Raw genomic sequence first — 25,688 nt, 5'->3', positions numbered from 1 at the left:
ACTTGGTGAATGATTATGCAAATCATTTTACAGTTAGTGTTGTGTGCTGCCCTCAACGTCAAGAGTCAATGCGGGTGAAGCTGAATACTTGTTCGGCATTTCCTGTACAGACTATTATCTATTATGATCGTATAAAGTAATAACGTTGCTTTTATACTGCGTGAAATATTGTTTGTGTGATGGAATAGTACGTGCAAGAAATGCAAAGCGCATCCACACAAGTAACTAAATAACAAACAACTAGACTTATTAAACTAAAACAAATTTCAATGTAATATACTAGTAATATATAAAAAATCAAAACTAGTTGAAGTAAACATCCTATATCTTGTATTTGTCCAACAATCAATGTGATTGCGTCTTTCCTTGTAACCGTATAGAACTAACGATAAAAGTTAATCTATCAGTATAATTAAACACGATTTTTGTGTGTTGCCAGGGTCATGCGGTTACCATAGCTACAACGTTAACATTATCTTACAGCTTGGATGAATACATTCCATTTATGAACTAAAGAAACCAATTATCAAAGCTCAAAAATCATGTGCGAACGGTGGTTTAATAACCATACATTTCATTTTATTTGCATAAAACAAAATCATATAGCAAAATTCAAGGAAGTTAGGTGCAATATATTTTCCCAGGAAAATTTTAGGTTCAACATTTTACTTACTAGTATTTTTCAATAATTTGTTTGGTAATTTTGGACCAGGTTTTGAACCAAAATTTTCATAACATATGAACAAAATTGTGTTGGTTTAAAATGTGGTAATGGACGGGGGGGGGGGTTAAAGAGAAAATGTGGGTACTACTGACTATTTTTTAGAATGTTTAAATAATTTAAAATTACATTTGACAATCACGGGAAAGTATGATTTATCAAAAAATAGAAAATCAGGAAAACATATAAAATCAGGATCTTGTTGCTATATGCCAAAACCAGAGCCCCATAACTTGCACCTCAATGGCAACGGAAATACTAATAATACGGACATCATTTCATCATCCTGTGTCAATAAATTCGCTCGAAAATGTATTCAATTATGCCTAGAATGTAATTTGATAATTTTAAACGGACTTACTATCGGCGATCTGATGGGAGCACTCATATGTTTTACCCCCTAGGTGCTGTAATTGCGATGATTTTTTATTCATCTGTAAGTCACTTCATTATTCTGTAAAGTATTTTGAATTTATCATATCTTATATTATTTTGATATTTACGGAAAAAATACCTTTGTTCACAATTAACAGTTAAACATTCATAATTCACTTTTGAACCAACCGTTTTTTTTTTGCCCATCGTCACTCGATGTGTCTGTTAAGTTTAAAAAAAATAAAAGTTTACCCGTAACTCGAAGTTTGGTTAACTGTTAATGGAACACCGAGTTATAATTAGGGCGTGGTTTTACAAAAGCACATAGTTTCTAACATGTAGTCGTGGTGACTTTTTGTAACTCGTATGTTTCATTAACTTGATTTTTGTAATTCGATTTCCCGTAACTCGAACAATTCAGCATGTGTTATGGTTTTCATCGTAAAGAATACTTATCTTGAAAAATACCCCAAAATCTACATAGTAATTTCTTCAAATTAAAAAAAAAAACAATTAAAAAACATTTAAATAAAACAAGGAAATGATAGTTAATAAACTAAAGAATCTTGAAAATTCAAAAGGTATCACTGTAGTTTGTTGGAAGATATTGAGCGAAGTGAATGAGGACACTTCATCTAAAACTGACATTCATTCAATTGGTCTAAGTGATTGGTTTTCATATTTTGATAAAATATAAAAATCAAATGTTTCGAATGACAATATTAAAGATACAAATGTTAACCTAGATTAAGAAAACACCATTGTGATAATAATGAATTGGACAGACCATTAGAACAAATTGAACTCATGAATGCTATAAAATGAAGAAATGTACAACATGAAGTATGCTACTACTATTGAAAAGGTCCATAGTACACGATTTCTTTTCAAACGTGGCGCCATCCGACTATTTTTTGTGGTTTAATGATTTGATTCATTTTATTTAAAGCTCGTTTACAATCTCTTTAGACTTGTGTTCAGAGTTCAAAATGTTATTAATTAGAATTATACGAACTCATTGGCAAATTCATATCATAGAGTCACTCACATCGAGTATTACCACTAGGCACATCACAAAGAATTATATAATTTATCTTCACCTTTACGATATCAATAATTTAATATGTTCTACTCTCACCAGAATTTGTTAATAACATTCAAATATCTTCGAAGTGTGTTATGAGTGTCATCAGAATGCACGTGGTTTCAACTGTACGCTAGTCTTTACTTCCAGTGACGTATATGGGAGCAAATTACACCAGACCCCGGTTGTGTGTTGACTCCTGAATGTAGAACACAGCCAATATATTTGCAAAATAAAGCTGCTTTTCTTAACTAGCAAGATTCAATTGTTCCAATCGCTTAACTTCAGTACCTCACTACTTGTAACAATCAGCTAATTAACATAACAATATAACTACCTTGTCGAGACAGCCAATGGCGGCAAACGTCGTCGCCTTGGCTACCTGAATGTTTAGGGTTACATGCTGCCATTGTGGAATTAGCGTGGTGTGTTGGCTGTGAACACATCGTAGCCCGCCGCTACAAATAAGCACACACACACAACGAGGGTATAGCGATCCTGGCTATGTAGCGTTCTGTCTCTGGGGTACAAGTTCAACAAAACATGGCAGCCACAGACTCTCTATCACTGTCCCATTTCTACCGAGACACGACGGGCCTCGATTCCTTATCAAGGAATTACCAGTCCAGTGAACTTTTTACACCGTATTCACTACCGCAACGACCCACAGTGTCGGAACTCAGGTAAGACAACCACGTACATTGAACACCGCATAACCCCCATGGCGGTCTCGACCAACTATTAAGTCGGCTATAAATGTTGGCGTATCATATTCATGTGTCGATCAGAGAAAACGTCTATACATTGTTATCCTCTGTCTGAACTGTAACATGTCTTTATTCTGCGAATAAACAAGCAAACAGGTATGGCGAGTTAGCAAAGAAAGAAAAAAAAGATGGCAACCGGGCCTTGACTGTGAATGTCATTTGTAGATGTATGTTTCACCGCGGGGCAGTGGCGTATTTCATCACAGTGGTCCACACATGGGAATATCTTGCATTGTATTGACGTCACTTATGACTCATGAATTTATGTTACGCATAAAAATAATTTATTAATATTCATATCTAATAGAGCGTGTTTAAATACTTGTATAGCTGCGTCTATGGGCGCTGTTATAGTCCCACGAGTACCTCTCGTCGATCTACTCGACAGACCCAATAATCTCGTGTCAATACACGAATGTAGACATCAAATACACTACATATTAATTGTATACTTATAATAAATATAAAAATAACACTGTTGATTGTGAAATCGTCTCGTGTTTCCATGCATCGTCTACTAGGGCTCAGTTTTGTAGCACCACGCATGTCTGAACACTATCGCGCCTCCTAGATACTATGTTTGATGTGTTTATATCTGTATCAATGAATAAACACACGATAATAGCTATATTGAACTAGATCGGTACACATTGGACTTGAAGGTGCACGCAAGCATGTCTATTTTTATGTTGCACGGTGACGATTTCTGGTCGATTCACATCGATGGAGACGATGTTTGCAAGCAGCAACAAGCGATCGATTCTCTGTGAGGTACGATAAAATATTCACTATACAGACTTCCAAATTTGAAGACGGAGTAATCAATAAAGTAATCATGGCACATTGTAGCAATTATAAGCATACATTGACTAATCGATATAGACGAAGTTACCTACAATTCATTAAAATAAGTGCGGCCCCTGTTTTTAAAAACATCGTAATTTCCATAAAAGTTTATCATTGCGCCGCACAATTGAGCGTTGCCCGAGATGCCAGAATGAATCGCACTGTTCCCTCCCACCCGCCGCGGAGCTCTTTAATTAACACTAAAAAAACCCGTATTGTATTGTTTCCAACAAACAGGTTGTTTTGGTCACGCACGTATGAGATTTACATTACTTTTGTAAAGACCGGTTAGAAGCAGGTACTGTAGAAAGCTTAATTATTGGCTGGGGTTTTAATGTAAAATAAATACATTAAATTAAAGCCCAGTGAATATAAAAGTTTAACACAGAACGTAAAACACGGTAGACATCTTTGCAACCCAGTGAATATTTTCCCTGCATTTTTAAAATCGTCTAATATGAGTATGCCGTAAACCGATATCGTGTTTGGTGACATGAAAAACTGCTTATAATAGTGTTCAATTCTGACAGAGTCAATGCCTGTATAACTGTGGCACACTACAATGTAGGTTGTCTATGACTCGTGACCTCGATTTTAACACGTGATTTATTATAACGGCTCGTGTTGTCAGGTCCGTAATTATTATTCAAACATACCCGTGTCAGTGGGTTGGTATAGAGTGGTTAGTGGCCGGTAGGTTTGTGGTTGTATCAGAACGATTAAAACATTCAACGAGTCTATGACATCACACTGACTCGGACGTAATAAGTGATACCTACATTGAAAGCTGGCAAACTTAATGTGCTGTAATAACTTGTGTTTCCTGTTTACACAACATTGCGAATGTTACTATCTTGTGACTTGTTTGCATTGCTAGTATGCAGACTACTGTAAAATAATTTATTTTAGCTGGAATTAAATTTTTCTGAAAAGACTTTTTGGGTGTTTTGTATGGAATTTATTTTCACAGATTTTTGACAAGTTGAATGTAAAATATTGGAAAAAAGGTATATTCGCTGGATTTTATTTCCACCTTCAGCGAAAACAGTGATAGTTAATTCCAAACGTGAATAAAGTATTTAACAATACTGCGATAAATTCTGGCACGATGATACAATCTTACATCATTATTTAAATTACTATATAATAACATGTTACCGAATCAACATCGATGAAAATAAAACAGTCTGAATTGAAACCAGTTGGAAACGATAATGTACATAGATACACGTCAGTATACATTCAGACATTCAACACAAGTCTGAATAATTCAGTCTTTCATTATTAGTTTGTATTGACCCCATACACTCCAGCAACAACTAACGACTTCAGTTAGATCTTCAAATTACTTGAGTTGACACGTCTGACTGCAGTGTACATGCTATGAGTATAGGCTTTGCCACATTGTGCGTAACTATTAAATATCATGTTACGTAATTACTATTATATGTGCAATAAGATCGTTACATGTGATGACATCGCCTAAAGTCAAAATAAACAGAAATCGTAAAATGCTATCGGAATCACCCAAGTTATTGGAATAGTTTATCGACAAACAATCACCGTAGTGTTTTGTTTTTAGAGGCAGAGGCGAGGCCTAATTAATCAATCCTGATGTATTTGTGGATTGAAAAAAAAAACTACAATTCAGAACATATTAGGAATAAAACCAAATAGACCCGGAAAAAGTCCGATAAAACGATTCGTCATCACATATTGGTGACTAGACCGGCAATCAAAATGGCGGCGGCGGTGGCTCTGTTACGTGTCGGGCAATGTGCACTATGGCAACCATCAGCATTTTGTTCGGGGACTGACTTCAATGATACTGCGCGTGCACGTGGTTTCGACCTCAAATAAACCTCTATTTCGCATAAATACACCTCTAAATACCAAATTATCGGTAAATAAAACGTGCGTTGTAAAGGAATTAAGACGTCATTGTAAAGTTAGAGTCAAATAAAACAGACATTGTCTCGTTATCATAGCTAAAATAATAATCTATTTTTATTAATTTCCGCCGCTTTCACCAAGCACTAAGCATACATGATTTTATATTGTTAAGCTGGCGGCGAGTCGGCACAGTGTCGGAGTTTGTTGCCGGGGCCATCAGGTTGTGCCTTATTACTAGCTGGATATTCAAAACCTTTTCTGTTATTGAGAGACAAAAAAAATTCAAATAACGCCTGACAAGAATTGAATTTTCCACCTGGCTGCTCGCCATACTTCTCGTGCAGTTTATACAAGCCACACCTTCCCTTAGCAACAGCTAAATGTCAAGTAAGGTCACGGGACGTTTCGACAAGTGCAGTTAGATTAGATTGATGGTCACCGCTAAGTGGCAGGCATTAATAATGCATTATTCAGAAATTCATATTTACTGATAATAAAAACCTATTGTGTACTGACGAGGATTATACTGTTTATACTCCCACACGTTCAAGTGAGTTTAAGGATTATTTCCATAGCAACACAATCGATGATATATGATAACACGAGGAACAAGTACATAGTCAACAATATCGAGTATATCACTAATACATCACCGTATATACAATGTATTTAAATATAAAAAGTAGTGAAAAGGAAACCCACTTTTTCATGTATAACAATGTATTTTAATTATTAAACTTATTTTTTATTTTCTTATGTTTGAATTTAAATTCGGTTATAATAGTATTATTTATGTAGGTTTCGTAGCAAAAAACAGTAAGATCATACGAGAATCATATATGTGACAGGAACATGGGGGTACTGTAAAAGGGTTAATTATTCACTGGGTTTTAATTTTGCTTATTTCGCTGACTGGAAAATGCGCTAAATTAAAACCCAGCGAATATGTAAAATTTAGCATAGAACACATTATCTAAATGATAAAACAGTGAATTTAAAACCCACTGAATATGCCTGAAATGGTAAATCAGTTAAATTTTAACCCAGTGAAAATTTGTCATTATACAGTACCTTTACCCTCTCATAGTAAAATAAATACACGAACTGAGTGGCTTTTAAATAAACTACAACCCTTCAACTTGAAGAGAAAACTAGAATTACGATACGAAGGGTGGGTACAGAACCGTTCTGACGAGATTGTTATATATATACACATTGTATGACTGAAAAACTGTAAAGTTGATAGAACAATTATTTCTATCAAGTTGGTTGTTGCCATGGAGATGTTCTTGTTGGTAAGTGCCAGCTCGTGAATGAGTACAGTGTACAATTGACATAATAAGCAGCACATAGTGTACGAGCTCAATGGTTTACGTGAGGTAAATATGTCCTACTAACGAATTGAGAACAATACAACTGTCGTGATTGAAATGAGACATAACACACCTAGCCAAGCTAGCCTACCATTCCTTTCCGGCCAAATTGTCGGTGCAAATATTTTCGCTTTTTCTATATTTTTGTCAAGTTTCGATGTCAATTTTAGACCGAACATGCAGGATTTTATCTGGCTTACAACTTGGTTCTAAAAAATTCACGAATTGAACAATTTGTTTAAAATTTGTGAACAAAGCAGATATGATAAACTAGATTGGCAAAGTTGGGACTTCTTTTTTGTTTTACTAAAAAAAAAATAATTGTCAATTTAGCATTTTTAGCGTGATCGCTAAAACTAGCGTGACCGCGTAAGAAATCCCGACTTTGTCAGTCTAGACATAAATCTAAGGAGCAGTTACCGAAGTTAACAAGTTACTTTGAATATTTAGTGACTTTGACACTTAAAATTACATGTATTCACTGATATAAGGCGAGAATTGAAAGTTTTAAGCAACGGGGAAGGGGTGTAAACTTATATCAACATTATTGTCTGTTGATTGGTTGATATGGTTGTGGACATAATAAATACAAAATGGCGGCAGTTGGTTACTGGTACTGGGTGAATACGTCTTGTCTTTAAAGTTTAAATACATATTATGCATTTACGCTCAGACTAGTATTGTATTACTAGTCTGAGATTTACGTAACAGTAATCCATAAACCATTGCTTCAAGACATGTACTGTGATAATAGTTGTCATGGTGATAAGAAGTCCATAAAGTAATCCCTATAATCAGCAAACAAACAAACAAACAAACACAGCTGAAAGTTTATTTTGGCGTCAAAACTAGAATAGTTTCATCAATTGTTCAATGCTTTGTTAATAACATACTAGTATACATGTACAGGTAGACTGTTGACAGTCATTGGGCCTAATATTAGGTACGACCGACTGTGGACAGTCATTGGGCCTAATATTAGGTACGACCGACTGTTGACAGTCATTGGGCCTAATATTAGGTATGACTGACTGTGGACAGTCATATATATGTACAAGGTGAATAATTATTAAATTATACTAACCATAAAAAGGCCCTCTTAATCAACCCTGGGATGATGCTTTACATGAATATATCAGTCTTTTGTGTGTACAGTGTTCTTGTTCCGATTTATCTTGAAGAATGGTGTTCATATATGGGTTCCACGCGATGTACACAAGGCATAAAAAGTACATTTTTTTTGTTCAATTTGAAAAGTTTGAAGAAATAAAGAAATTAAAGAATTACAGGTTATAAGTAGAATTAGACAGAAAAAAAAGAGTATAATCCACTGGATTTGTGCAGGTATTATTTAATAGTTTTACATGCAGTGTTCTTCTCCCCAGGCATATTTTAGTACAGCAGTGTCACTGTTACACCTATAAATCTACCACTACTTATTTCTGTGCTTCTGGTGTGTCTTTTCTTTTCTTTTCTTTCTTTTTCTTTCAGTAACATTATTTCCATATCTTATATGCATTTCACATATTCAATGAAATATTATGTATGTTGCCATGGTAATCTACGATACCATTACCACAATAAAAATGGCTTATTTTCAAATTAGTCGTAAAATGTAAGATGTTTTAATGAAAGAGAGGGTAATTAATATTATTTTACAGTATTTCCCATAGTTCATTTCACCAGTGTAGTGTATCTCCCATAGTAACCATAAGTCACCACAAATCATGCATGTAGTCTAACCAACTATTACCATGGCAACAAGTAGTACAGAATTGTATTAATTTACTATGACTAATGACTAATTATTAAAATTAAAGCTGATAATCCGTAGAAATGCACTTCATGGCTGTCAGCATAGTTGCCATGGCAATATTAACAATTTTAGTTTACTGAATCATGAAGAATTGTTTGTAAAATACAAATTGTGTTCAAAATTAACTTGCATCAATTTTTCTAAAGTTTTAATTGAGACCTGAAGCCAATGGAAAATAAATATAAATTATTCTTACCATATTTTCTCTTTTAAAAATGAATGTACACCAGAAAAAACATTTATTTTATACTGAATCATTAAAACATGATTTATTTATTTTTTACTATAGACACACTGACGTCATTTATGTAAGCACTAAGCAGAAAATGCACTGTTACATATCAATTTGTAACTTTTCAAGAAAGTTTTAAAAAATAAATCTTTATTGAAATTATGACTCAAATCAGAAACATAGATCTGAAAAGATAGAAAAAAACTTCTTTTGACTACAATACAGAGTATAATGTATTACAATCACCAAGGTTACGCACTCTTCTATTATATATATTTTCTGCTGTATTTATGAATTATTTAACATGTCGATAGCGTATCAGGTGTTCATGGCAAATAGGGCATCACTAAAACATCAACACATGTATTTTGAACATTTTAAATTTCAAAACATATATACATTTGAAATAGTTGCATGTCATTTTTGTAAAAATGACTGTATACGTTTTGAACCCCAAAGTCATCTTTCACAAAAACATTTTTTTATATAGTTAAAAAAAAATGATTCAGACTTGTAGTCAATAGTAAATTCTGTCCATTTGGTTAAAAATTAACAAAGAAATGATAGAAAACTACATATAAATTTGGGAATGTTGCAACTAAATTTAGGCAAAAAAATTTATGTTCAAACTAGCTACATTGAAGTCACAAAAATAAAGGATTGCTGAATAGAAAAAATAGTGTGCACGCTAAAAATACATGTGTTACAGAAATTGGACAGGGCAATTTACGGATTACAAAGTTTAATGAGAAAAACCTATCCAGTGTATATAAATAAATGATGCAATCAAGTGAAATAATATTCCAAGTGAAAATCCAAGTTTAATCAAATCTATCATTTTTTCAATTCTTTTCCAATGTCTTCAAAGCAAATCTTGTAAGAACAAACAAGATTGACTTGTCTGCCATTATTTCATAGCGTGTTCTATCGGTACAGTGCACGTAATCAAGCGGTGATTGCTCTCCCTTCGTTGAACTTGACAATCTTGTCTTCAGTTCTCTATGGCGATTGCAGTCAAGAAAACATTTTCTTTTGCTTGGTCATAAAAGTGTAATGACTCTACCAGTCAAGGATCATGTAGTGAACTGTAATGCCTGGCTACATGTTATGGTGACGACTGCGGGAGTTAAGCAGACATATTTACGAAGATTCCATACCAGGAATTTTAGGATACATCATTTATTCATAGACAATATAAAACATGTAATTTTTTTTAAAATAACACCTGCCAATTATTATAATAAAATTAACTCATAATACTTAAATAAGCATGAAATATTAATAATACTATACAAAATACTAACTCAGTTACAAGCACACCATTGGCTATTGGTTTTTCATGCACTTTGGTCTGCCCTAGCAACAGTTTTGGTGGTTTCCTAGCAATGTCTTGTATACCCTAGCAACCCCCACCCCCCCATGGCACTACAGTTGACCTCTGAGAGAAAGGTCACATTTTACAATAACAAGTCTGACATATATAAACATGATATTGTGTGTGTATCTGAATGCAAAGAAATCATGGAATCCAGATGTACTCTCCTATCACAAATAAAACCAATATCATAAACAAGAAATGGTCTTAAATAAGTTAAATATACTACCGAAAAGTAATGTGCTGCATGTTTTGACAAGAAATTTGAAAACACAGTTATATCAACAACACATTTAAATTGTAAATTTCATAATATTACTGATAATTTATTTTTCTGTTAAATAAATAAATAAATAAATAAATAAATAAATAAATAAATAAATAAATAAATAAATAAATAAATAAATAAATAAATAAATAAATAAATAAATAAATAAATAAATAAATAAATAAATAAATAAATAAATAAATAAATAAATAATGTCAATTGTTGACACCTTTCACAAAATAAACTTAAAAAAATTTAAATCAAGACTTCAATTTGTAGCCAATGGGAATTTATCTACATTTGGTAGAAAATTCTAGAAAAATACATAAAAAAAATGTTAACAAAAATGTCTATTAAAGAATTGAAGAATTTGAAATGAAAATAATTGAGAAAGAACGACTATAACTTTCATGGGAATGTCAACACAATGGTAATAAATTGTTATACCCTTCACCAACAAGTGTCAAATGATGCACTTAGTTCCTCTCTATTGTGAATTGTTTATAGATACCTTATTTAGAAATACACCACAATATTACTATTAGCAATCAATCTAACATGTAAATGTCAATATAAGGTTATATACCTTGGTTGCCAAGGTAACTGGCTCATAAACCTAGTTATGAGTTAAAAATATAATTAAGATATATTAAGAAGACGACAAGAAGGTAATAAAACAAACCATGATTATGTACTAAAACTGAGTGTTTTCTCCTCAAAAACAGAGGCATCAATGAATAATTAAGGTGTGGATCATAAAATAGTTGTTTTCTATGATGGCTGCTTTTAGTTCTTTATGATGCCTGCAACGAAAGTACCCATGGGAAAAGGACCTGTGTAACTCAGTGAGCAATAAGAAGAGATACCCGGTAGTAGTCAACAAAATATTAAAACCATAAATTTCAGAAGTTTGTTCTATCATACTAACTATCCATTCTTATATCTCTATAGAAAATAGCTAGGTCATTTGCAAATTACAAAAGGTCACACATCCTTGTACTTATGCATGACCCCTAAAGGTCACACATCCTGGTACTTTCTGTGGGTACAAACTGACTATGAATGAGAATTTTTTGATTAAATTTTTAGAAAATGTAAGCAGTTGTGAATGGCTTTTAAAAACAATTAAACATGATAAATCTTAATTTATAATGTTTCACATGAGTTATTGATTTCAGAATATAGTTTTATCTTCAATCATTAAACAGAGAATCCTTATCAATTTAGTGATTTGATGGTATTCTAAGATGCTGAAAACTCAATCACTACCAAATTTATAAAACTGTGGTGATATTTTTTTCGCAATGAATGCGCATATCTTAGAACTAAATATAACTAATACAAATACAACTATAATACTAGTACTTAATGGTAGGCAAGTGCCTCATTAACATATTTTCTTTTTATTTGTAAACTGAATTATAAATGTCAGTTATGAGAATAACAAATTAACAGTATATGAGTAAAAAATGGTCAACTATCAACTTGCTCACAAGTGTAATTGTTTTATTCAAAAATAAAAAAACCAAAAAAAAACAGTCAAAATGTTTGTGTTAATGAATAATGATCACAGAAAACAAGCAACTTTCTGTTTTTTTCACATTCACCTTGTTTTTTCTGCAATCTAATTGGATTAAAAACATGAAAAAATGACTGTTTTCAAGTCTAGGGTTACATGATAGAATTCCACTCAACGTTGATCCGTTAGTATCTTCCATGGTTGATCTAAACATAAAGCAGTAGCCAATTATGGACACAAATTAGTGTTTTTTGTACCTTTTTAAACAATAGAGTTTTTATAAACCGTAATGTTTTCATATCAACTCAGTACATGAATATGATATAAACTTTACTAATCAGACATGTATGTGTGCATTTCAATAACTGAAATAACCTTGTGGATAAACCTCAGGCTTTTTGATAGTCAATACACAAAATTTTGTTTGAAGTGTGGCGAAAAAAATCTCTCACGAGCAAGAATGTGAAATAGTGGAATGAGGCCAAATTTTTTTTAAAAAATGAGAAAAAAACAAACTAAAACATCGTTGTTAAAACCACCAATAGGGGGCGCTATACCACAAGAATGGACCGCGAGTCACCGACGACGACCTTGTTCAATACATAGGGACGGTGTACAGTCGTTGAGTAACCAGGCTTCACCGTATTTGAAGTCCGTGAATATCCCTTAAGTGCGCCGTTTTATAAATTGTACAAACGTTTGTTCACGGTTTGACATCAGGAAATTTAATTTGATCGTTGTTATGGTAATGTTAGAGTCAAGACATAACGGCGGTCATTTTGCTGTTGCACCGTCGCCGCTGAAAGATAGAGGTCATAGAGCTCGAGTCAATGATATGTTGTCGTTTTTTGTTTTCACTCCAGATACCTACATTACCGTAACGCCTTGGAGAGAGTTCCTCGATTGCCGTGGGGAACACACCGTGAGTATAGAGGAATCCAGTCTGTCAACTTACCCGACGACCATAGACCAAAGAGTGAGCCGCCCGCAGTGGTGGAAAAGGGACATCGTCATTTTGGCACAGGGGCTGATCCGTTTCCAAGGTAACCAGTCAAGATAATTATTTTATACTTTGACTTTGTTTTATATACAAATTATTTAAATAAGCAGATTTACAAATATGTCAATTACAGTAAATTTCAGAAAGGCATTATGTTTTTTATGAAAATTTGTGAACATTTACCCAGAAGACCCTCATTCTTCATTTAACTCCCAAAAATATTGTTTCATTGAATAAGTATAAATGTAGAAATATAAATTACAATATGTGTAAAAGTATAAGTTATAACTATAAATTTACACTGCATGACAGTTTAAAGTCATAGCAAGCTTAACCCCCTATACCACAAATAGAACAGTCCATATACTCGAATATATATCTAATTGGGATTTGCAAGGTTTTACTCATCTAGCCTCCCCTCAACAAGGGATAGATTTGTTGACAGATAGCTCCAGTTTACCTGCTATATCACAGGTGATAGTTTTACCTAGCTTCACCTCCTGCATCAAATGGAATAGTCCACATTGTACAATACAATTGGATTGGTATATCACAACATTAAGATCTGTTTCAATTTGCATAAATACACAAATACAGTTAATGAGGATTAAATGTACACCTCACAGTGTGGTATTGATTCTAGAATTACCTAATTAGCATATATTCCATGGTTACGTGTACGCCACCAGTCACAGTGTCGAGCAGTTGACAGTGGGCCGGTTGGAATCTTCTCCGTAAAATTAGACTGATTTATCTCTGATTTAGTAACGGTTGAAAATGACAACTTTGCCCGCCCTTCCGACGGCATTCCCAGTTCTACCAGAGTTGCCAAACTTGAAGAACTTACGTGCAGTGTACCAGAAGTAAGATAACTATTGAATTTATTCTGCCTCAACGTGGACGTATAGAGTTCATATTGCGTTGCCAGAACACATCAGTGTAATATGTTTTCATTCCATTTATCTATTCAGAATATATAAACTATGAGTTTATAGTGTGTGCATAGTATATGATAAGATTAACGTATATATAGTTATCGTCAAAGCCGACAAGCGTGACCAGGCTTTATTAAAATCATTTTGTAATTCCGCTGTAAAGTACCAGTTAAATAATTAGGTGCAAGAGCATTTCCAATACTCTAAGATAGAATAGTAGATAAAGTATTTCTAATTGACCATGATTGTCAAAGTTTCCTTCTTATACTCTTATACTATTCACCATCTGCTCTGCATTGCAGCTTGAGAGAACGGACTATACCAGTAACATATCTTATGCTCTGGTTTATATACCTATAGCAGTATTCTGACAAATTATAATCAAAGCTGGGGAGGTTTTGTGAAAATACAGCTTCCGATGAAATTTATAACACATTATCACATAGGCTTTTATATTATTCTCATTTATCCCATTATGTCATTCCTATCATCCATTACCTCTGTAAACAGTTAAAATGTTACTTCTTGAAATTTATGCAATATGTTTATTTCATTTTGGAAGACACTGACACTTTGAAAGACTACAATTAATGATAAAAAAAAATTTTGAAAATATGAAAGAATATAATTAGGGTTCCTCAACTAATTAAGAAATTAATAGCCTATAAGATTAGGTAGGTTTTATGTATTGTCCTATTCAAAATGGCCGTCAGAGTGAGCAATGGTTCACAGGACCATTGTTACCATGGAAACAATGACATTTCGTTGTATGTTTGATTTAACTGAATATATTATATTTTAGTAATGTACATTGCACTCACATTGAACTTGAATTACTGTGAACAGTAAACATTGGTTCATGATTGAATGTTGATTAGATATGGGTAGACTAGCAGACAAATTTGCACACTCTGAGGTCAAAGGTCAACTATTGAAGTATGTTTGACAACAATGAACTGGGCAGATTTTGTTGTTATTTGGAATTTAGAATTTATTACGTTGGTTTAATTAATCCTAAATGTTTTTGATTACCAGTATGTTCAGTGTTTTTTTCACCTGCACGCAAGAAGTTCTTATTTCACACTTGTTTATGCTATTATATGTTGACTTTTAGAAACTGAAGGTAGCAACAGAGAAAAAAACAAGTTAAAAACTGATCTGTGAATCAGACATTCCCTTAAACTCACTACAAATGCTGTTATAACAAAGTATACATCATCTGAAAGCTTAGATATAGGTGAATACAGTAAAAAATGTTTGTCAGATTTATTACCTACCAGTAATAACGTGGTTGCTCAATTAGTGGAATATACACTTTAATATGTAAATGACAGACATTAAAATAATTCACATTTTAAAAATTCAGCATACATTACATACAATGCTTGGTTTACTGTGCTTTTATTGGAGATGCACTTTTAATAGAACAAATATGGTACTATACAATGTACAAAAATAGACACATTTTATTTCTGAATTGATACTCAATTTTACAATTTAATTAAATCTTGGTAAACTTTGTACATTTCTGTCAGCTTTATCACATCATCTTCGTTGGAGACAAGAAAAATTCATATAACATTTTATGAAATTTTGATTTCCCCATCATTGTATTGTCCTATGAATTCTAGTTAATTCCCCAAAATAACATAAATATTTTGTTCATTTCAGAGGAGTTCCAGTCAACCAATATTATGACTTAACTTCATTGAAACGAAGTAACATCAGAAGTAACGATGAACTGTAAGTATTCTAATTATTATTTCAATCATAATTACTCGTTAAATGCAATTATTATTTTGTCAAAAGTTTGGTGCAACATTTTACATTGCGATAGAAGAAGGCTTTATAATAGTCTCACCGTATGATAATTGTTCTTAATAAGGCAATATTTTAAAACTAATTTAAAAGAGAATACATTATTTTCAGTTTACAATGAATCACAACCCAGTATTCACACAAATATGGAATATTAAACAAAAATATTAATAAACCTGTCATCTATATTCCATTTTCAAATACTGTTTGATAAATACCATAATTGTACTATTAGAAGCACATCTCTAATAAATGCACAAAAGTTGCGTTTTATTAAAATATTAAAAAAATTATATTGACCATAGACATATCTCTGTCATTTATGTAAACACATGATCAAATATGTTGTTTGTTTGTTAATTTTTTTCACTGTCCCTAACTCATCTCAGACAGAAAAATATTAATTTTTAGATGCATTGACCTGTGTTGCTGTTACCATTGTTATGTTCTAATTGTTTTTTTTTTCTTTTTTCCCAGGGTTCCAAGACCAGAGTCCATTGACATGACGTAAGTACCATTAAAATCAATTGTTTTTGAAATGAAGTTCTCGCAAACTTTATATCATCATATCATTTCTCACGACTAAAATTTAGCATTTTATCTTTCACATTCTACCTTAATATTAAAGTGGGAGGGTCGTCACCTGCGTATGCGCAAGAATTGAGTCCCAAGCGACGATAACAACACATGCTAAAATCGTAAAGGCTCATGGGTAGACACTTGTTTGTAAACAATGATACGCTATGGCCATCTGACGCATGTGCAGGTGACGACTCCCCTGCTTTTCAAGATGTTTCACGTACCCTACTATTTAATCCTGATTGATGCTGATTATTTTTACAGAAAATTGAAGATTAATCTTCCCTTCCCTGCTGAACACCCGTATGCATCTCATCAGCCAAAGTTTGCCCTATTTCCTACTTACGGTAGTAATCCGGATGATCCAAATACCGGGACAGCTGCACAATATAACCAACCATTACATCATTCGCAGCCAGCCGCTCCGTATGATGTAAAAGTGGAAGAGAAGGTCAAAGGTAAGTATTACACAAGTCCAGACTCATCGTACTGTGAGTGATGTAGCTGCTAACCAATCAAAGAACAGAAGACTGTGTCCCTTTAAATTACTGTAAAACCGTTTATTTTAACCAACATTTAATTTTACTATTTTGATGTTTTGAGAGATTTCACTGGGCAATAAGTTTTATTGTTATTTTACATGTTCACGTAGATTTAATTTAACAGATTTTACTTATCAGCGAAAATAGCGAAATTAAAACCCAGTGAATAATTAATACATTTACGGTATCAACAAAAATATTAAAATTTAAAACCAATGAATAAATGCATTTTCAGTACACTGGGTTTTAGTTTCGCCAATTTCTCGGATAAGTGAAATGAGCTAAAACAAATACATGTGAACTTATATATATCAATAAAAAAAAGAAGAAAAAAGAAAGACAGACACGCATACAGTATATTTTTCTTGTAGTGCAGACAAGTTCTTCACCTTGATATCTGTATTGTGAATAATGTCATCTATTTTAGGTCATGCGTTGAGAAGGGAAAGTCAGGTCATACCACCAGAATCTCACAAGAAAGCCCTCTCATGGCCGGGAGATAATTTCTATCAGGTATACATATAATATAATATATTTGTAAATTGTATGAGTTTTGCAAGTAGTAAATTTCCTTGGTAACAAAAACTCACAATATGCAATTGATTTCCCAACCATAATAAGGGGGTAGAATTTCTGTTCATTGATGGACATCATCAAATAGTACAAATTTCTGCCATTAAAAATTCACCGATTGACAAGTGACATATATTGAGAGAAAAACTTATTTTTTATTAAAACTAGTTTATTGTATGCTGAATTATTCCGATGTGTGTAATTTTGACCATAGACACTTGTGCATGCACTACTAATAGAGAAAATACAGTATATTTACTAAACATCATTATTTGTTATTTGTTAAAAATAAAAACTGCAAACCACTTTTGTTTATTTATTTTTTTGCAGCTTGCGAGGTCAACATCTGGCGGACGTCAACAGTATTACCCAACTCCACCAAAGATGGTATTACCAAATCACAATGCTCGTTCCCTTGACAACACACTAAGTCCACAATCTGCTAATACTCTGCGCAACGTTGAACGTTCACAATGGGTCACGACGTATCAAAATAATTTCACTGGATTCGGTCCCGCTAATGCCTTGCAATTGGATAATTATGCCGATAAGAAAACAACAGAACTTGTATATGGCGTTGAAGATACAACATTGGTAAGACACATTACGTAGTAACAACAGTACACTAAGTTAAGGGGTTAATAGTAACAACAGTACACTAAGTTAAGGGGTTAATAGTAACAACAGTACACTAAGTTAAGGGGTTAATAGTAACATAAGTACACTAAGTTAAGGGGTTTATAGCAACAAAAGTACACTAAGTTAAGGGGTTAATAGTAACAAAAGTACACTAAGTTAAGGGGTTAATAGTAACTAAAGTAAACTAAGTTAAGGGGTTAATAGTAACAACAGTACACTAAGTTAAGGGGTTAAACTTATGCAACCGGGAATGAAATGTGGCGAAATTGTTAAATTTGTGCGAGATAATCACAAGAAAAATATAAATTTCTAATAACAGAAGATGAATTTGTCAGAGAGTATCTGTTGCTTGCTTATTATTGTTTCCACAATCAAAAATTGCAACATGGCTACTGAATATTAAAATTCCTGACATTCTAATGCAACAGAACATCATGCAGAATGTTAAATATTTATCGCTCATATAATCACATGCCCATGAAAGACGTACCACCCCCCCCCCCCCCCCGGTAATCTTGTTTCAGAAATCTTTGATATTGAATAATTAACAATCTTACAATGCATCTTTTATATATAGGTTATAGATGATGAAAACAACAGACGTCAATGCATTTTTATTTCAAAATGAAAATAACATCCAGTACCTCACGCTATGAGTTCACAAGACATTAGGATAATCTCTAAATAATCATTCTCTCACAGACGTAAACTCTTGCTTTTATATTTTTAAAAATGTTTACTTGTCTTTGCAAATATTCTTGATAAGAGAGAACCTAGTGTCATCTTAGTTGCCTATGTATATACATGTATATAAATATATTAAAGGTGTTCTGCACTACAAAATGTTATATTTTAGTTAAAACCCTTCTAACAGTGACACTAGGGTCAATTACTGTGACATTTTGTCATGAATCAAACAACTAACAGAAGGACTATGGCCAAAAAAAAAAAAAATTGTTATAAAAAATCACATGCTTAAAATTGTTATAATAATAGTGTTTTTACTCTCAGCTCAACAAAGGCATTCTCTTCATCTTTGATTTCAATTGTCATAAAAAATCCAAATACTATCAGGACATGTCTTTGGATTTTTCATGAAAATCAAAATTTTCTTTTATTCGTTCTGAAGTTATTTTTATAAAAATTGATAAACACACATTTTTAACTGATGTACGATGATGAGAAACAAGAATGTTTATTTTTGCAGACTTACTTTTAATTTGCGGAAGGTGACACGAATTAAAAATTTCAGTGAAAAGGTTACAGTGTAGTGTCAATAAAAAAACTCATTCATTTGAAATTGTGGGGCCTTGAGACACCAACCAAAGAATAAACCTGATATACCTGGGCATTTTATTACAACTTGCGTATTGATTACGTAATTAAATATTGATTCTACTTTACTGTGATGTGTAAACACGATATCACAAATAACCCAATTGTTTACACATCGCTATAGAAACAACATTGATAGTCAGTGGACCATATCAAGTCAGCAGGCAAAAAACCTGATACATTCCTTGTAGTCAAGGTGATTGAGCTGGTTGTCATGCAACTGAGCATGCTCAGTAAACTAATTTACATAACACCAGCTTTTACTGAGCATGTCCAATACAGGTACATGTATTTAGCCAAAGTAAAAAAGCTGATGAATACTGTCTAAATTTTTGAAAAAATTATAAACATAAACAAGTATCTGAGTTCTAGATCTGTTTGAATAATTTAAGGAGACACATGTGCTATAAATCAGAATACTGTAGACTACTTTATTTTACTTGGAATTTCTTTTTGCTGGGTAAAAACAAAATTATTAAATATAAATATAAATCTGGTTTTCTTGTAACTATTCAGTGGTAAAATAAATGTTATACAACTTTCAAAAATGTTGTTTCCAGGAAAACTAAATTGTAAAAAATATTCTTAGACTATTATATTTAATCTTGTGTAATTCTGGTGTGTTGTTGGTTAACTTAACAAGAAACATGCACTATAAAAATCAATAAAACCATGTATGGAAGCCCAAAACCTTGAAACAAATATAGGAACATAAAGCTTTACGAATTAACGTAATGACATCATTTAACGTAACGTAACATTGTTGCAGCAATTCCGTGCAGATCGTCAATATGGCAGGGACTCAGCAGTGATTATTTTACCCAATGTTCTTGTATGTCTGATAACACATTAAATTAAATAAAATTTCCCCATTATCGTAGATATTATATCATTTTACATAATTGATGGCATTACTAGGAAAGAAATCTTGTGACTGTCACAAGCCTCGGTAATTAAAATCAACACTTTTACAAGTCATAAAAAAATACTACATGGGGGATCATAGTGAATAAAGTTTATCCATAAACTGAACATGTCCCTGTGTTCAGGTAGAGGGTGTGTGAATGGTGATCTAAAATTAGAGAGTTTTACTCACCAAATCAGATAAGAAATCAGGTCCCATTGAAACTGATATGAGCACTTGAACTTGAAACACTTGAAACTAAATGAGAGTGGGTAGGAGGAAGAGTCAGCTAGTATTTAATGTTTATATTCAAAAGTCTGTTAGTTTTTTGAAAATTCGATATAATGCTATATTGAAAAAAATAAAGTGTTAACATGAAATGATTCCCCCTTGGGATTTCAAATGGTCAACCCTTATTCTTTTTCAAAATACATTTTTGCTTACTGTTCACGACAAGGTTTTCATATCTGATTTGGGGAGTCAAATTTTGCTGACCACTTTGAGCTCTTTTAAGTGTAATTCTTAACAAATAACGTATAATGTAATATGTAATGACTCAGTTTATATTACTGCTTATGTTAGTAATGTTATTTATTTTTGTTCTATTCTAGCGTCCAAGGTCTTATAACACCTTTTTACCACCCCGTCCATTGGAAGGTCGGATATCTCGTATGATTGGTCCTGCTACGGCTGTTAGATGTGTTATTAAAGATGGAAGAATTGAATATGTGCCATTTACGCCTAAAGTTGATATTGAAATGGATAAGGTCAGTATTTTTTTACCTTTACAAAATACAACTTTTGCTTATTTTTGTTCATTTGTCCATAATTTATTTGTTATTTTTTGTTCAAATAGGCATAATTTCCTATTTGCTATTTTTTGAGGAAACAAATTTTATTTTCGTTCGAGGTGACAAAAGTTAACTCAGCATTCGAAGGTTGAGCCTTGCAAAAGTCTAAAATAAATTATCATAATAATATGCAGAATGGACCATTATTTTTGCTGGGTGGCATAGGTCAGATTGGGGGGTGGCGAATGCATGAAAACATTTGGTAGAAAATAATAATCTGTACCAAATATTGTTTTAAATGACACAGAGAAGAAATCCTTGTACATGCTTCGATGAATAGAGAAATGAAATGTCCAGAATGCTTTAAGTGCTGCGAACAATTAAGACAATGTGAAATTACAGTAGAAATAATTTGCAAATAAAACCTAGAAAAATGTAAAATCATAAAAGTTTTGATCTTCAAAAATGTTAATCAATCTGCAATCCAAAATCCAAACAAATTATAATAGTTTCTACCAACAAATAGTGAGTGTCTAAACACAAACACATTTTTTCTAAATGTTGATAAATATTGCAGTATCATTTTATATTTTGAATATTTTTTGTTTTTTATTTAGGTGAGAGAGCATCCCAATCTACCGTCAGAGACACACGACTCTTTTCAAGACCCAAAAACACAGCAATGGAAGAAATTAGAAAATGAACAGACGTCATCTACTGCTCTCAAAAAACTTGAAGAAAAGAAGGAAGAAACTCCACAATTATTTGTTCCAGAAAAAGAAAAAGAAATGTCCATGGATGATTGGAAGAAAGAATTGGAAGAATGGCAAAAGAACAGATTTGAAGATATTACCCTAAATACCAGATGGAAACAGGCAGAGAAGCAGCAACACCATGATGATTTATCGTTACTAAGACGCAAAGTCAGTCATCAAACGCCGATTATGCAACCACCAGTATATTACGATACTTTACATAAAGTCCATACGTGTAGAGCACCCTTTTATTATGACGGCACGAATCCATACGAACTTGATGATGTCACCCCGTGGGAGTATCATCTTACGAAATCCCATCTGGAACTTAAAGAACAAGATGAAGAGGCCGTGAAAAAGCATGCGGAAAAGTCACCAGCCACTCAAGTATCGGAGAAAGACTGGGACAAATACCAGTTTGCTGGATCTACCGGTCAAAATCCAAGTTTGAAAGAACCGAAGAAATATTCTAATTTTCAGTTGTTGCATGGGAGACCACGGCTGGAGAACAGCTTCACACAGAAACCACCTGGGCAGTCAGTGTACACGTATGACTATAATCCAGATTTGGTCAAAACTGTTACCACCGCAACAAAGGATAAGTATGATTTACGTGACCTGCATTCCAGTATACCCAAACCGTTTCGCTCGCTGTCCCCTATACAGAAGAACGGGATGAAGAGCGTTCAAATCTCAGACACCGTTAAAGTAGCATCCGGAGGAAATGGCCAACCATTGAGCGTAATCACTAGACCAGCATCTGTCCCAAATCTTAAAGAATACCGTGGTAACGTTAGCTTTGCACCGCAGACAGATAAGCACTGGTTCCCCGACTTGAATCGTTCAGTGGACTTGGATTACCTACCTCGTGAAACCGGGCAAACGACTCACCCATCACTACAGTATTCCCCGCCAGATTGGGCCGAACAAGGCACGCCGCGTCCACAGTCAAAATTAATACCTTTACAAAACTCTTTCACAAGAACCGATGCACATAGAAAGTTCCATTCTACATTCCAAGAAAACAACCCCGATTTACGTGAAAATATAACGGAAGGGATGAAACATGATTTTCAAGGTGAAAATGCCTATCATTGGCACTAGACATGATTGGACAGCGTAGCATAGAATATTCATACAGTGTGTCTCTTGGTTAGGACTGATGTGCGTAAGTTTACAACAATCTGCCTTTTCACTCACAGTGTTCCTTCACATTTACTCTGTGTATTATCTATACACCATCCCTAAATGATAATTTTTTTCAAAAGTTTGGATAAAAAGAAATCAAATCATGTCTATTATAAAAATTGTAATTAATGAATAGTTAAAATTGAGAAATTTTAATGTATCAAATTTTATGACTGAGAATCGTGACAGGGAAAAGGCTGAAAAAACTGTAAAACTATAATTGATACATCACATCTCCAAACTAAACAAATTGTTGTTTTCTGTGAACTCAATTTCATGAACTCTATGCAATTAATTTGTTATATTTTAATGATTCAGTACACAACAAATGTAACTTTTGGTTTATATACACTTCTAATAAAGATGCGCTTCTAATAGAGATGCGCTTCTAATAGAGATTCACTTATCGATGCACTTCTAATGGAGATGCGATTCTAATGGAGATGCACTTATCGATGCACTTCTAATGGAGATGCGCTTCTAATAGAGATGCGATTCTAATAAGATGTGCTTCTATTAGAGATGTGCTTCTAATGGAGATGCGCTTCTAATGGAGATGCACTTGTAATAGATGCACTACTAATAGAGATGCGTTTTTAACAGATGCGCTTCTAACAGAAATGTGCTTCTAATGGAAATGCTCTTCTATTAGAGATGCATTTCTAATAGAGATGCGCTTCTATTAGAGATGCACTTCTAATAGAGATGCACTTCTAATGGAGATGCACTTCTAATAGAGCAACTATGATATATGTACATTTCTACAGGATCATAGAACTATAGAAGACATTTTAATGTTTTTTTTTTTTCACCATACAGGCAATATATAACTATTCTCTATGCATTGTGGGTTGTTTTCTATGTGCATTATGGGTAATTTTCATCTGTAACAATTGATAGTTGTGTTATTTGCAAATAATGTATATAGACCATAGTAGATTTATTTATTGCCTGCCTAAAAATGACATCATTTCCTGTTGTTCTGATGCTTTGTGGGTAATAATTGACATCCGTCCATAATTATAAGTGATAACATAGCTTCGCTTGACTGAAATATTACCATTATAATAGTAATACCTTAGTAATGCTCTTGTTTTATAGTGTTGAACTTCTATGGATAACTATGCTTAATCTTGTTACCACCCCCCACCCCTCCCGAAATCCCTCTTCCCTTATTGAGAGATACAACTTAATGTTTTAACAAATTTACATTGTTGACTTGCCGTATTGAGTGGGATATGAATATTGTTTTATACACGCTTTACAAGTGTGGATTTTTTTTGAAAAAAATTAAGACTTTTTTGCACATTGTTTTGATAACTTTTACATTTTATTACTTTTAGTTTATAAGCTTTACAAATTTGTTCACAGTTTGTGCCTTCCAGATTTTTAAAGCAAAACTATTTGGCTGCTACATTTTGATTGTGATTTTCTGGTTTGAGATGTAAGAGATTACTTGATTGGCTGATACTTAATAGCAGTTTATATTTTGCATCTACTTAGCCAATCAGCAAATAGAATACTAAATGAATTAGATTGAATATTCAATTATGTAAATGATATATGAAATATTGTCATTTGATTGGTTGATTTCCAAGTTTATGTAAATATTTTGAAAAAATGTCATGTTGCCTTCTGGACTAAGAGATAAGTATTTTCAGGAGAAAATCTTTTCATCGTTTGGTTATTTGAGTGAAATGCTGGATTTTTTACTCACTAAAGGTTAAATGAATGACTTCTGAAGTAGAGAAATAATTTTACAAGATAAATCTTGTTTAGTCTTTAGATTCTTGGGTCTGATTTTACTTCCACTACCCATTGTCAGGCATTCTAATTTTAACTCAAGGATGCTGTCACTTAATGGTGCTGGTTTTTTTCATTCAATATTATTACCTCACGTTTCAAATAGTTTTTGCAAGATATTGCAGACATAATGGTCAAAAAGGTCAAAGGTCAAAGGTCAAAGATCAAAGTTCATCTGCAGTGATCCACTCTTTATTTCAAATCCAGATTTTGAAATGATGTTCTGCATCAAAATATTGGTATACAAAACATAATCAACATTGTTGTGTATATATATTACATCTTTAATATTACCTTCATTATTAAGAATGATTTTTAAAATCCTCTCAAATTTTTCCTGTACATATTCAAAAAAAGTGACTTAAATTGTATTAATAACCTTTGACATATCTTTAATTCTGCACATGGAGAATGAACAGCGCCCTCATAGTTCATGATTTATATTTACAGCACTTTCTGCGTGTTCCATTGCTATGCAAATTTCTATTTTTTTTTTCACACATGTACATAGCTTGATTTGAGATTTAAAGTGAAATAAAGTTGATTTGTTGAAAGTT

At 32.9% G+C, this 25,688-nt stretch overlaps 1 protein-coding gene across 2 annotated transcripts; it reads left to right on the top strand.

Moving 5' to 3' along the window:
* Positions 1 to 2,582: 2,582 nt before the first annotated feature.
* LOC100378923 (uncharacterized) lies at positions 2,583 to 25,688 on the top strand. Of its 2 annotated transcripts, XM_006820520.3 has the most exons (9): positions 2,583 to 2,863; positions 13,133 to 13,312; positions 15,876 to 15,947; positions 16,500 to 16,529; positions 16,866 to 17,059; positions 17,571 to 17,656; positions 18,047 to 18,310; positions 21,206 to 21,361; positions 22,003 to 25,688. In XM_006820520.3, the coding sequence occupies exons 1-9, from the start codon at positions 2,724 to 2,726 to the stop codon at positions 23,242 to 23,244; spliced, it is 2,364 nt and encodes a 787-aa protein (XP_006820583.2). In that variant the 5' UTR covers positions 2,583 to 2,723; the 3' UTR covers positions 23,245 to 25,688. The 2 variants fall into 2 exon arrangements, with proteins under 2 accessions (XP_006820583.2, XP_085351345.1); XM_085495219.1 differs by lacking the exons at positions 2,583 to 2,863; positions 13,133 to 13,312 and adding an exon at positions 14,006 to 14,132.

This window comes from Saccoglossus kowalevskii, chromosome 21 (genome assembly GCF_978046115.1).
Source record: "Saccoglossus kowalevskii chromosome 21, keSacKowa6.1, whole genome shotgun sequence".
In the NCBI taxonomy this organism is placed as follows: domain Eukaryota; kingdom Metazoa; phylum Hemichordata; class Enteropneusta; family Harrimaniidae; genus Saccoglossus; species Saccoglossus kowalevskii.
This window is presented reverse-complemented; position numbering and strand designations above follow the sequence as displayed.

Coding starts and splice junctions, on each gene's coding strand:
- LOC100378923 (XM_006820520.3), top strand. CDS start 2,724: ATGGCAGCCACAGACTCTCTATCACTGTCCCATTTCTACCGAGACACG. Junction 16,530..16,865: donor CCAGAGTCCATTGACATGAC/GTAAGTACCATT, acceptor TTATTTTTACAG/AAAATTGAAGATTAATCTTC. Junction 18,311..21,205: donor GCGTTGAAGATACAACATTG/GTAAGACACATT, acceptor GTTCTATTCTAG/CGTCCAAGGTCTTATAACAC.